This window comes from Scyliorhinus torazame, chromosome 21 (assembly GCF_047496885.1).
Source record: "Scyliorhinus torazame isolate Kashiwa2021f chromosome 21, sScyTor2.1, whole genome shotgun sequence".
Taxonomy (NCBI): Eukaryota; Metazoa; Chordata; class Chondrichthyes; order Carcharhiniformes; family Scyliorhinidae; genus Scyliorhinus; species Scyliorhinus torazame.
Window position 1 is genome coordinate 27,945,795 of NC_092727.1, and position 14,285 is coordinate 27,960,079.

At 44.0% G+C, this 14,285-nt stretch overlaps 1 protein-coding gene across 1 annotated transcript; it reads left to right on the plus strand.

Annotated features, from left to right (window-relative positions):
• The first annotated feature begins 784 nt into the window (after nucleotides 1-784).
• LOC140398228 (nicotinamide N-methyltransferase-like) lies at nucleotides 785-8,406 on the plus strand. Its single transcript, XM_072486641.1, has 3 exons — nucleotides 785-997; nucleotides 4,441-4,645; nucleotides 7,881-8,406. Exons 1-3 carry the CDS (start codon nucleotides 844-846, stop codon nucleotides 8,311-8,313), a joined length of 792 nt encoding a protein of 263 aa, XP_072342742.1. The 5' UTR covers nucleotides 785-843; the 3' UTR covers nucleotides 8,314-8,406.
• Nucleotides 8,407-14,285: the final 5,879 nt, after the last annotated feature.

The following is a 14,285-nucleotide window of genomic DNA, read 5'->3' on the forward strand; positions in this document are numbered from 1 at the left end:
TTAAAACTACCATTGGTACCTCACTTAAATTTGTTAAAACATCAGATTTGCAAATTGTGCATTTGAAAAGCGTGTCCTCCTGTCTGGTACTGAGACTTTTGTTTACATTATATCCTCCTTAAGGGTTTCACTTAATGCAAACCCTTGTTTGCATTTGATCAGCTCACATACACTGGGAGCTTTTTTGACCATGATAGCAGAACAGCCTTTTTTTAAAACATCAAAAATATGAACCCTGTATCTGTAATTTTCAGAATGAACCTTGACCTGCATAAGTTGTCATTACAAAAATAAATTTTGTCCAGAAAGATTTTTCAGCAAACTGTTTAATAAACATGGGTCTTAATTTCTAGATCTTATCTACATAGTCCTTTAGAATACGTTAGGTCGTCAAACGCAAACAGATTTTTATGTACTATTGGATTTTCTCCATCTTCCTAGATAACCAATATAGATTGAGTTTTGGGACCACATGCCTTTCTGCACTGCGATTAATTGCAAGTACTGTGATACAAACCGATGTACAATCTAAGTTGGTCTTGTTTTTGGTTCTACTTTGCACATGATCCATTGCTTTTTTTTAATCCCAGAGCTCTGTTACAAAGGGAAATACATTCTGATGTAAAATCAAATGCCTGACAAACTGAAGCAAATAACATCAAAACGTTTCATATGACTTTTAGAGAAAGACATTGTGGAGTGAAATGACAGGCAGCTCTTCCGGGAACACCTCCCCCTTCTCACAATGGGGTCAGTTCCAAACATTTTACCGGCAGGGGCAGTCCCTTTAAATATAGTGGGATTGCAATCCGCCTCTCAGTCGACTTTCCTGTTCAGAGAGGAATGGAGTCGGGTTTCACCGATGGCGATTGTTATGAGAAAAAGTTTAACTCACGGATCTATTTGGAAACGTACTATCTGTCTCCCCTTGGTAATGTGCTGGAAAAGGCATTCCTGCCTTTTGTTCTGACGAATTTGGTAAAAACCTTCTCCAGTGGTGAGTGAAGCCTTTTGGATTTAATTTAAGCTAGCTGCTGCCTTAACGGGGCGACACCCTGCTCTGAGCTTTCACCTCCAATTCCTCTGGGCAAATACTGCTTTAATGCGTTTGGGATCAAGTACTGACGTTGGATTGTTGACAGGAGGAAATTCTCAGCAGTTCCTGAACCTGCAGGACTTCAGCCCAAATCATTGTCAAAGAGTCGTCCAGACTCGAAAACCTTAGCTCCCTTTTCCCCTCCACAGATTGTGATCAGTCCTGCTGAGATTGTCCAGTATTTGCTGTTTCTGTTGCAGGTCAAATCATTATTTGGCCTGGCCAGTATGTGAATGGAGCTGCAGATCCCCCGCGCTAACTCCAGTGTTCCTGAGTCAGTAGCTTTTGTTGACTAATGATTGAGGAGCAGCATTGGGGGAATAAAGCAGGAGGGAGATGTGAATGACATTAATTCAGACGAGATGCTGAGAAGCAGTGAACCGATGCTTTAATAAACTAAATATGTGCCAACCTGTAGCTCCTCCCGCACTGCAGGGCTGACCCAGATCAACAGGCTTTATACCCCCACAGCTGGGCGGAGCCACAGGCGGGGCCAACAGCAGCACCAATAATAACATCCCAACAGTACAACAGCAACAACCAATAACAGAACAGCAATAAAAATAAGTATGTACAACAGTGGAGATAAAGATTCTAATAGAACAGTAGAACAATAATGAACATATATACAACAGCCTTACGTGGCTCACCACAAGATGACAATAATGGGAGACGACTGAGCGGGGCATGAAGTAAAGGGGAATTTAAGGGTCGGTGGGAGAATGAAAGGGGAAATGGATTTTTAATGACACCCCTTTGTTACTGATGCTAAGAGTGGTGGATAAGCAAATTGAAGCTTGACCAGAGAATCAAAACTTAAAAGAATGTTGAGGGGGAGACGCTGAGAGGAGCACATATATGTAAAGAAGGAATGTAACTGAGGGAGACTGGATCTATTGAAAGCAAGGGAACAATTAGAAATTGGGCTGCTTGTGCCCAGCAGACAGAACCTACTGAGGCTCCAAAATCGGCAACAGCTGGAGGTCACCCCCCCCCCCCCCCCCCACCCCCCCACTCCCCACCCCCCGCCACCCTACCACATTACCAGATAAGGAGAAACTAGAGGTGTTCTTTACCCACCCCTGAAGCAGGCATTTGGCCCTATGTATATCCTCCTTGAGGGTTTCACTTCAATATTGCTTTGCCCTGGGGTTGCCAAGCACCATTATTTGTTGCACTAAGGGAAATTGGCCCTCCAGCATATCCTACAATAAAGAAGACAACTGGAGTGAATAGGAACCATGTTAAGTTTCCTAAATTGGAGTATGTGTTTCTGGGCCTTCGGTGAGAATGGGAATATGCCAAGCAACAAAAGGCAATGAAAAAGTGGTCAAAAGCTCCCTGGAATGCTGGAAAGTCAAAATCAGGCCTGAATATCGCCCTGGGACATGTATATACTCAGTGGATTACAGCTTTATCATCAATTAAGCTGCAGGTAAATATGCCTCAGCGAGTTGGATAAAGCTACGCTGCTTGCTGGGAGGAAATACAAACATGAAGGAAGACTTCATACTCTTGGGGCTAAGTTCAATTAATAGAAAAGATTAAGAATCAATTCATGGGCAATAGTCAGTGGAGCAGATAATATTCGGTTGTTGAGATAGCTGGGAAAAGGAGACATACACAGAGAGCAAGATGATTTTTTGCATGGAGAGTCATGATGAGCCTCTAAAGCCGAGACCAGGTCAAGATGTAAAACTAAATGATTGAAGAAAAGGTGATTAATATAGATCAAGAATTGGGGAACCAATTGACCACACAGGATTAGGACCACTACTTATGTGAAAGATAAACTCAAACATGGCCTACAACAGTTTTTGTAAATCAATGTAGTATAACGAAGGAGGTGGAAATTTCAGAAGTTTTCTCAATTTCCTATGAAGGATTTTTAAGCCATTATGGCATTTGTGTCACAAAATCACATTATTAACTTTGTTACAATGACAACTATATAATAAATTTTAAACTAAGAGGCAGTCATCTCTTCCAGAGAAAATGCAGAGGGGCCGTAATTATTCTTACTGATCTCCTCAGCCCTTAGTTTACTTGTTCACACAAACCTTCTCCACACTGGTCCCTACAACTCACATAAAGCAATTCCTCCCTCCCTCCCCTGTTCATTCTAGCATTTGTCTCCCGCCCTTTCCACTTCCCTTGGACACTCTTCTTCATCTTCCCCCACACAGATGTTCTTCGTTCAACAACTATTCACCCCGCCCCCCACTTTCATTCAGTTCATGTTGGAAATCTCCTCCATTCCCTCAGGTCATGCTAGCATTCCTCTAGCTACCATGTGGCCTTTCACTCTTCTCCCGCCCATCGCTCAGCCCACATTGACACTCCTTTCACATCTCTCCCCGTGCAAACCCTGTGCTGCTGCTGCTCCAGTGGAGATATCTGTTGACAGGAATTCCTGATGCTGCAAAATTATTGAGAGAGTTCTTCCCCCAGTGAGCAGAGCAGCAATGTACCCGTCACACTGAGCAACATTGTTATTATCTCGTCAGAATTGGGTGCGGCAAGAAGGGTGGAGAAGAATTGAACCTTATTCTTGCCATCAAAGACAGATAAGCGGACATTGATACAAAAGCTCCCTTTAGTTCACTGGTGGATAACCTGAGACCCAGGGCCAACCTGCAGCCGATCTGGGTTTTGATTGCAGCCCATGAGGCATTTTATTGACTGTTGCCACACTCCGCTGATTTCCGTCCGTGTAGTATTTTCCCCACCTGTATGAGTGAAGCGATATGAGGGCTGCACGGTGGCGCAGTGGGTTAGCCCTGCTGCCTCAGGGTGCCAAGGTCCCAGGTTCGATCACGGAGTTTGCACATTCTCCCCGTGTTTGCTTGGGTTTCGCCCGCACAACCCAAAGATGTGCAGGATAGGTGGATTGGCCACGCTAAATTGCCCCGTAATTGGAAAAAATGAATTGGGTTCTCTAAATCTTTCTTTTTTAAATCAGTGAAGTGATATGCACATAAGACATGGAGCAAGCAATGTGAGTTGCATTCTAATTGCACACGCCATTGACTGTGAGAGCCGTGCACTCCCTCTGCATCCAAAGCATAAATATTTCTTTTGTTTTTACCATTTGAAATTGATTAGATCTATTAGTATATGAAATGATTAAGCAACTTTTATAACTAATTATATAATATTTGATGTGTATTTAATAGATTTAATCATATTCATGGGGTCATGGTTAGTGAACAAGCCAATTTTGAACGCGTGCAGCCCAATCACTAGGTTGCCTCTCACTGCTTTCATGGTTTCTTCAGTACAATTTTAGGTGCATTATTTCCATTTTCTTTCCCAATCAACAACTGATGTTTGAATGATTCCAGGTCCGAAATTCCGCACACTGCTTGAAATTGGATGTGGTCCCTGTCTTCATTTGGCTCTCACTGCCTCGGGGCATGCGGAGCAAATTGTTGTGTCCGATTTTGCTTCCAACAACCGCCAGGAGATTGAGCTGTGGTTACAAAATGACCCGGGAGCTTTTGACTGGAGCCCAATTGCAAAGTATGTGTGTGAACTGGAAGGCGACAGGTAATTATTGAGAAACTCGGATTTGCTTTGTGAAAAGGTGAAAAAGCTGCCCATTGGTTTAGAGACACAACTCTTCTATAAACTTGAAATATCTTGGGTTTGGTCCCTAACCGGCACTTAATTCCGCGATTTCTTCTGATTTGTCAAAGTATCCAAACAACTCTATTGAATTACAAATTAAATCTGAGCACTTCAGCCAGTAAAAGGACAAGAATGGACCCATTGCAATGAGAGGTCATTCCTGTGATTAGGTTTCATTTGTAATTTGCAGTTAGAGGGCTCAACAGTCAAGTGAGAAAAAGACCAACCTATTTATTTAAAAGAAAGGTGCTTGTAGACCTGGAAAGTTGCTGCCGTCCTGAGTTGCTCAGCATCCTTTTTAAACAGCTTCTCTATAAAGCTCAGGATATAAATAAATATTTTGCTGGAAACCTGATATCAGAGACCGTGATCTCCACAAAGTGAAGGAAACACCCAGACTTATTTTGTTAGGACCTTTTTACTTTACACCATTCTGTATGTTCCCAAATATTGGCCTGGATAAGGCAGCAATCTCTCCATATTTCGGCAGTGCAAGCTGCTCCTGGTCGAGGTTGCTCAATGCTGGCGACATAGACACAAATTTGATGACTGCTAATATCTGATCACCCTGGGGCAAAATACTTCAAATGCCCCTCTCTTTTCCATCTCACATTTCGCCTTGACAGAGTTTCAACTGAGCTCAACTCATTTACAAAGTTTTCTGCTTTTGTCGGTTTGGCTCAGCTGGCGGCCGTCTCACTGCCGAGTCCAAAGCCGGTGGGTTCAGACTGCGCCTCAGAAACATGGGATGGGATTCACCGTCGGCCAACGGCGAAATGGGCGGCGAATACACTTCGACGTTAAAATCGCAGTAGGTGGCGGTTTGACGCCACATCGGGTGAGGTGGGCGGCAGTTTGATGCCAAATCGTGATCCTCCGGCACCCCGTAAATGCGTTTCTCACCCCGCGGTGTTTAAGCACTGTTGGCATATCGTTAGCGGGACTGACGACTCTCAATTCTCTTAGGCCTCCGCGATCCACCGCCGCCGATGGGCCGAGTTCCCGATGGCACGGTTCACTTGTGGTCACAGCTGTCGGGAACCTGGCGTGGCGGCTGCGGACTGTGTCCAGCGTCGCCACAGTTGGCTGGGAGCCGTGCTGCTAGCCGGGGGGCTTGCGCGAGGGCTGGTGGGAGTGGCCAGGGGTTGGCCAGGGGGGTAGTATTTTTCAGGTTGGGTCCGCACACGGCCAGCACCATGTTTTACTGCGTGACCGCTGCAGGTCACGGACCCGGTCATTCTCCAACCGTTTTTGTTTTCTTTGTCCCCGACAACAGTGTGATCCAAAGTTGATTACAGCCTTTAGTGTTGATCAAATCCTTTGCCCACTGCCTCGGTTAGTAACCTCCACCAGCACTGTACACCTCAGGGATCTCTGTACTCCTTGGATCCCCAATTTTAATTGCGCCAACCCAATTGGGCTGCAATGCCGAGTTACTTGTGGTGAAATTGTCCATTTTGGAAGGACAAATATGTATGGGAATACAGGGTTAACAGTAGGGTTCTTGGCAATGTGGAGGAGCAGAGCGATCTTGGGGTCTATGTTCATAGATCTTTGAAAGTTGCCACTCAAGTGGATAGAGCTGTGAAGAAGGCCTATGGTGTGCTAGCGTTCATTAGCAGAGGGATTGAATTTAAGAGCCGTGAGGTGATGATGCAGCTGTACAAAACCCTGGTAAGGCCACATTTGGAGTACTGTGTGCAGTTCTGGTTGCCTCATTTTAGGAAGGATGTGGAAGCTTTGGAAAAGGTGCAAAGGAGATTTACCAGGATGTTGCCTGGAATGGAGAGTAGGTCTTACGAGGAAAGGTTGAGGGTGCTAGGCCTTTTCTCATTAGAACGGAGAAGGATGAGGGGCAACTTGATAGAGGTTTATAAGATGATCAGGAGAATAGATAGAGTAGACAGTCAGAGACTTTTTCCCCGGGTAGAACAAACCATTACAAGGGGGCATAAATTGAAGGTGAATGGTGGAAGATATAGGGGGGATGTCAGAGGTAGGTTCTTTACCCAGAGAGTAGTGGGGGCATGGAATGCACTGCCTGTGGAAGTAGTTGAGTCGGAAACATGAGGGACCTTCAAGCGGCTATTGGATAGGTACATGGATTATGGTAGAATGATGGGGTGTAGATTAATTTGTTCTTAATCTAGGAGAAAAGTTTGGCCCAACATTGTGGGCCGAAGGGCCTGTTCTGTGCTGTATTTTCTATGTTCTATATGCACCACTGTAAATACACAAGGGGTTAATGTAAATACACGTAGACTAGCTGGACACTAGAGGGAGCACCAGAGACATGACATACAGACATTCAACCAATAGGCCAGTAAGATAGGACACGACCAATGGGCATTCACGATACACACAGAGGTGACACTACCACAGGGGGGGGATTACACCAACCCATATATAAAGGACACAGCACACATGATCTTCCTCTTTCCAGTGGAGACACTCAGTGAGTACAGACACAGGGTTGATTCAACACATCATACCCACCACCTGGATTGTAGCAGACTGGTTCGTCAGTCTGAGTAGCTATATCAGGATTAACAGTAGAGTCGAATCCAAGAAGGAGAATTGTAGATAGTTTAATAAATGTGCTATATCTATCTCCTAGTCTGAACCTTCCTTTGTCAGAGTGCACATCAAGGAAGCAGCTTATGCTACGACAAAAGCATAACAAAACATTACTGAGGCTGCTGCTCTGGATTTCTTTCCCTGAATCTTTCCACCCGCCCACCTCGCTATCTTCTTTTCAGACTCTTTAGAGCTACCCCTCTTCAACCAGCTTATTGCCATCTTCACTACTCCCCTTTTGTGACACCATGTCAAATCTTATTTGGTAACATTCCTATGAACCCCTTTGTAACATTTCACTGTTAAAAGGCACTATACAAATGCAACCATTTATTGATGCATGAAAAGACATGATAGGGTAGGCTGGTGTTCATTTTAATGTGCTGCATGAGAAACTCTTTCATAACCACAATCATCACTCTGCTTTTTGCAATGGAGTAGCCCCTTAACTGGGGACTCGTTGGAACAAGCATTATGAAAAATGCTTGATCCGCACAATCAACTCTTCTGATGCAGTATGAATTGAATGTGGTTCTCTGCAACATTCTGTCTCAGACACTGAGCTTGTATCTTTCAGGGAAAAATGGACAGAGAAAGAGAAGAAGCTGAGAGATTCCATCAAACAAGTTTTGAAGTGTGATGTCCATCAAACTAACCCTCTGCATCCAGTGGAATTGGAACCTGCTGATTGTCTGGTGACTTCCTTGTGTCTGGAAGCTGCCTGTAAGGATAAAGCAGCTTACTGCGCTGCTCTTAGAAATGTAACCTCTCTGTTAAAACCAGGCGGGGTGCTCATTCTGATTAGTGTTTTGAACGAGAGCTATTACATCGTTGATGAGCTTAAGTTTTCATGTCTGAAATTTGATCAGGCCTTTTTGGAAAGTGCTATAAAGGAGGCTGGTTATGAGATAGATGGATTTGAAATGTTTGTTGCACCTGACCATGTAAGAAGTGTATCGGACTGTGAGGCTGCAATTCTCCTGGTTGCTCACAAGTGTAAGAATGCTTAATGTTGAAACTGCATTACAGTTGTTGCAAATGTGCGCTGTTCAACACCAACTAAACGCACAAGAATAAAAACACACTATTAAATCAAATCAAAATACTTGTTGGTTATTGCCTTTATTTCATAGTTCACACTTAAGAATCGCAAAGTATTTAAATTCAAAAGAGCTTGATGCAGAGTGACACTTCAATGACGTTCCATAGCATTGTTACACTGTGCTACCTCTTAGATAAGATGGGGACTGAATTTTCACTTTGACGATCGGAAACTAGAGGGAAAGGGACAATCAGAGGCTTTCCAGCCATAGAGGCCCCACCAGGTTGATGTAAATGGTAAGTAATTAAGAGTGTGCTTCAACATGAATAGCAGTTTCCTTCCAATGTTTAATTGCAAAAGGAGCCAAATCACCATTCTGATGGTGTTCTGGGGTGGGATGGCAGGGAATCTCTTTACAAGGCAGCCTTTCATTGTACGAGCACCCAGTGAGCCTGTCTGGAATTCTGCTGTCATTGGCTGCCATCAGGGGCCTGTCTCCAAACAGATTTAATGCACATCCACCCTGTTATTGAAAATATGGAAAGATGTTTTGTTCTATGTTCTATACTGTAGGTTAGATGGCTTTTGTTTTGGTGCAACATCATAGGCTGAAGGGCCTGTACTGCGCTGTATTGTTCTATGTTCTATGTTCTCTGTGTCATTTGAAACATGGAAGTCTGGCAATATTTGGTCTGAAAGAAGCACGAGAGAATGTAGGGAACGATCCCACGAAGGGTTAACATCAGCTGCAAAGAGCAGGATTATAAAATGCAAATTCCTTCTCCCAAACAGAATCTTTAGTATGAAGCTAAAAACAATGGCTCACACCTTCATTGAAACTAACCCTCTTAGTAAGCATCTGGAAAAGCATGGATGAGGGTTTCAGTTGAGTTAGAGATAAATGTAAACCTTTCAAGTTATAACCAAGTGGATTTTTAGCATACAGCCAGAAGCAATGTTTCACACCTTCATTGAAATTAACTATCTTAGTAAGCAGCTGGAAAGGAAAGGATGAGGTTCAGTTGAATTTGGTGACAATTCTAGGTTTGAAATTCTGCTAACACCAAGTAAGTTAAAGAAAACTGGAGACTATCAGTCCACGAGGAACATAATTTACAGCCAAGATCAAAGTCAAAATTATGAGCTGAGGACACAATTGGCAAATAAAACTATAGAAATGACAGGAACCAAACCAAAATTCACACCTCTATTGAAACCAAAGCATTTTTGAATATCACAAAGGAACTTTGAACATCAGAAAGGAAACAATGTAATCAGAGATCTGAGAGGCGAGGCCATGTCAAAATGAATATTTAGTTGTATTAGAATGTTTAGATCAAAGATATGTTTTATAATCCAAGTGAAATAACAGTTACTTTACAATAAAGTCATAAAAACTTAATCGCTGTTAGAAAGAGAATATAAACCCAGAGACCAGAGCAGGAACTACCAGAACTCAGAGAGAAGAAAGAGGCGGAGAAGCAGAGAAGGAACAAGCAGCTCAGAGTCAGATTACAGTCAGCTTGGCCATGGGAAAGGGACAGGGCAAAGCAGCTGAGCTAAAATAGCTAATATATCTAAGGAAGACCAGAATTTAAAGAGGAGGCAGAGTCAGCGCAGAGACAGCCAGCAGAGCCAGCTCTCACGGCTCGGTACATGGGAAAGATAGAACATAGCAACCGAGCTAACCAGCAAATACATCTAAAGAAGACCAGACTTTAAGAAGATTGATTGTCAAGGTGGGCCTGAAGGTCCCTTCAACCAACCAGAAGGATCCGGAAGGGGCTGGTTTAGCTCAGTAGGCTAGACAGCTGGTTTGTGATGCAGAACAAGGTCAGTAGCGCTGGTTCAATTCCTGTACAAGCTGAGAATTCTGAATTTGGGGCAGCACGGTAGCATTGTGGATAGCACAATTACTTCACAGCTCCAGGGTCCCAGGTTCGATTCCGGCTTGGGTCACTGTCTGTGCGGAGTCTGCACATCCTCCCCGTGTGTGCGTGGGTTTCCTCCGGGTACTCCGGTTTCCTCCCACAGTCCAAAGATGTGCAGGTTAGGTGGATTGGCCATGATAAATTGCCCTCAGTGTCCAAAATTGCCCTTAGTGTTGGGTGGGGTTACTGGGTTATGGGGATCGGGTGGAGGTGTTGACCTTGGGTAGGGTGCTCTTTCCAAGAGCCGGTGCAGACTCGATGGGCCGAATGGCCTCCTTCTGCACTGTAAATTCTATGATAATCTATGAGAAGCAAGATCTTTTTACTTTTCTGTAAAGACAGTGATAGCATCTTTTAAAAGAAAAAATATAATAATAAAATAACTTAATTTAACCTGAAACAGTGGTTATTCCAAAGTCTACTTTACTTACTGAGCAATGTGGGACCCAGGATCGATGCTAGTAAGTGGTAATTAGATGAAATCTTCTGTGAACGTATGGGTTATACCGGGGGATAACTTGAAAACATAGTTTTACCTGAACAGCACCCACCGAAGCCTGCATAGGAGTCGGGGAGTGAGAATCCCTGTTCACCATTTAGAATGTCGGCCCTTTTTGGTCTAGGGGGACTTCTAAGAATAGTGGTGAGTTTTCAACAACAACCCCCTCCCCCCCACACCCTCCCCCTCCCCCCACCCCCACCCCCACCCCCCGCACCACCCTCCCCCCCCACCCCTGGAGTATTACAAATGTGACACCATTGTTTAAGAAAGGCGCAAAGGATAACCAGGAAATTACAGATCTGTCACCTTGACATCAATAGTGGGAAAACTGATGGAGGCCACAATACGGGGTGAGATAAATGAAAGAGTAAAATAAGTTAATAGCAGACAGCCATCATGGCTTTGTCAAGGGCAGGTTATATCTGATAAATTTAATTAAGTTCTTTGACGAGGTGACATGGGCAGTGGATGAAGGTAGTGCCATGGATGTTGTATATTTAGGCTTTCAGAAAGCATTTGACACAGTGCCACATGGCAGACTGGTTAGCAAATTAAAAATGTTTGGGATTGATGGGTCCTTGGCAGCATGAATTAGAAGTTGACTAAGAGATAGAAAACAGCGGGTAGCTATAGATGGCCATTTCTCAGACTGGAGACAAGTTGAAAGTGTTGTTCCCCAGGGCTCAGTGTTGCGACCTTTTGCTTTTTCTGATTTATATGAATGATTTAGAAGTGGGTGTTGAGGGCAACATCTCTCAATTTGCAGATGATACTATGCTGGGGAGAATAGAGAATTGTGAGGATGATGCTGAGCGACTTCAGAGGGACATTGACAAGTTGGCCAAATGGGCAGATACCTGGTAGATGAACTTAGATGCATTTTGGTAGGAGAAACATGGGAAGACAATATAGGCTCAATGATACAACTTTGAGGGGAGTACAGGAGCAGAGGGACATCGGGGTTCAAGTGCATAATTCTCTGAAGGTGGCCAGGTGAATTGAAACAGTTGCTAAGAAGGCGTATAGCATTCTTGGGTTTATAAATCGAGGCAGAGTATAAAAGCAAGGAAGGAATGCTACACCTCGACAAATCATTTTGAGGTATTGTGTTCAGTTCTGGGTGCCTTATTTAAGGAAGGATGTTAAAGCCCTGGAAGAGGCAGAAGAGATTTACTAGAATGATACCAGGAATGAAGAATTTTAGCTACAAGGAAAGATTGAAGAAATTGGGATTGTTGTCCTTGGAGCAGAGAAGGTTAAGGAGCAACCTTATCGAGGGTTTAAAAATTCTGAACAACTTTGACAGGGTAAAGTTGGATATTCTGTTTCCACTATTTGGTATGTCAGTGACTGGAGTCACAATTTCAAGATGATCAGCAAGAGAGCTAGGAGTGAGATGAGGAGAAATTCTTTACTCAGCGAGTTGTTGGGGTTTAGAATGTGCTGCGTGGGAGAGTGGTGGAGGTGGATTCCATAGGAGGTTTCAAAAGGGAGGTGGATATATATTTGAAAGTGATTAATTTGGAGGGCTGGGGAATGGGACTAGCTAGGTCGCTCTGTTGGGAGCCGTGCAGACCCGATGCGCCAAATGGCCTCCTTTTGTGATGCAAATAACAAACAAACAAAAATTTGCCTTTCTCTGGTTTTGAAAATTTCAATTAACCCGACATCCACAACCCTTAGGAGGACGGGATTCCACGTTTTACTATCCGTTGTTTAGAAAAAGTACTTCTTAATTTCACTCCTCATTGGCATGTCTCAAAGTTTGAAATTGCACCTCTTGTCCTGGACCTCCCCCCCCACCCCCGCCGCCCCCACCCCTCCCCAGAGTAAATGGCTAAATAAGTATCTGCTTTATTGGGATCTCATTTTAAGAACTTCAGTCAGTCCACCTCAGAGGACCTCAATTGTGGGAAACCCCAGAAATGTTCTTCTGTCATTTACCTGAGTGGGGGTGAGACACACTTTGTCACACGCTGCACTATTCCTTTCTGCTCAATAGCCAGCTGCAATTTCCTGCCAGTTTCAGTGGAGAAACTAAACAAACTGTCCAGATTACGCCAGAGACTTAAAACTCCCCTCAGCCTCGTGGTTTGGTCACTCCACTACAGGCGCTTGTCACCCCGATTCCTGCCTCAAGTAAAATTTCCGGTTCCAATAATAATAATCTTTACTACTGTCACAAGGAGGCTTACATTAACACTGCAATGAAGTTACTGTAAAAAGCCCCTAGTCGCCACACTCCGGTGCCTGTTCGTGTACACAGAGGGAGAATTCATAATGTCAAAATCACCTAACAAGCACGTCTTTCGGGGCTTGTGGAGGAAACCGGAGCACCCGCAAGAAACCCACATAGACACGGGGAGAATGTGTAGACTCCACACAGACAGTGACCCAAGCCAGGAATCGAACCTGTGAAGCAACAGTGTTAACCACTGTGCTACAAGCATCGTGTATGATGTTTCGTTCAACCTCTGGAATCTGCCCAAAGTAGGCTTCAAGAAATATTTTTAATTGGATCCGAAACTATCCGCCACATGTCCTTTAAAACTGAGGCAGAAGATCAGCTACCTTATCCACTGGGGTTTTTTAAAAATCAGGAGCCAGTTCCGGACCCTGTCTCCCCTCAGCATGTTTTAAACACACTCACTGCTACTTTCAATGCTCCAGCCAGTAAAAGGACGGTGATCAGGGAGGTGGGTAACTTCCAGGTGCCAGAGAGTCAAAGAGAGGCCAATCAGCCGGTGGGAGCTGCCGGACTGAACATGGATTCACCCAGGGACAAGCGGAGGTTGTTTTAATTTTCCCTGTTATCAGATCAAAAACCTTGGACTTCCTATCTGATAGATTTCAATGAGCTCACATTCCTCTTCCAAAAGCCACTACCTCCTACTAGAATCAAAAAAGAGAATGTTGATTTCATTTTGATATCACTTGCAAGTCTCTTTTCACAATCTTCTTTTTTAGTCCTTACTAGATGTTTTGTCACCATTTGCAGTTCTTTCTATCTTTCCTATTCACCAAGATCTGTGCAATTTATTTTTGTTGCTTCTTTTTTTCTTTTAATTTTATCATGTCTCTTATCAGCACAGTGGCTTAGCGGTTAGCACTGCTGCCTCACAGCTCCAGGGACCCGGGTTCTATTCCCGCCTCGGGTGTCTGTCTGCGTGGAGTTTGCACTTTCTCCCCATGTCTGTGTGGGTTTCCTCTGGGTGCTCCCATTTTCTCCCACAGTCCAAAGATGTGCAGGTTAGGTGGATTAGCCATGCTAAATTGCCCCTTAGTACCCAAAAAGGTTGGGTGGGGTTACTGGGTTACGGGGATAGGGTGGAGGTGTGGGCTTAAGTGGGGTGCTCTTTCCAAGGTCTGACGCAGACCCGGTGGGCCAAATGGCCTCATTCTGCACTGTATATTCTATGATTCTATGGTCTCTTTAATCATCCGTGATTGCATTTATTTTTGACAAGCAGAAATCTTTCTCCTCGTGGTATAAACTCAATTGACATC

Coding starts and splice junctions, on each gene's coding strand:
- LOC140398228 (XM_072486641.1), top strand. CDS start 844: ATGGAGTCGGGTTTCACCGATGGCGATTGTTATGAGAAAAAGTTTAAC. Junction 998..4,440: donor GGTAAAAACCTTCTCCAGTG/GTGAGTGAAGCC, acceptor GAATGATTCCAG/GTCCGAAATTCCGCACACTG. Junction 4,646..7,880: donor TGTGAACTGGAAGGCGACAG/GTAATTATTGAG, acceptor TGTATCTTTCAG/GGAAAAATGGACAGAGAAAG.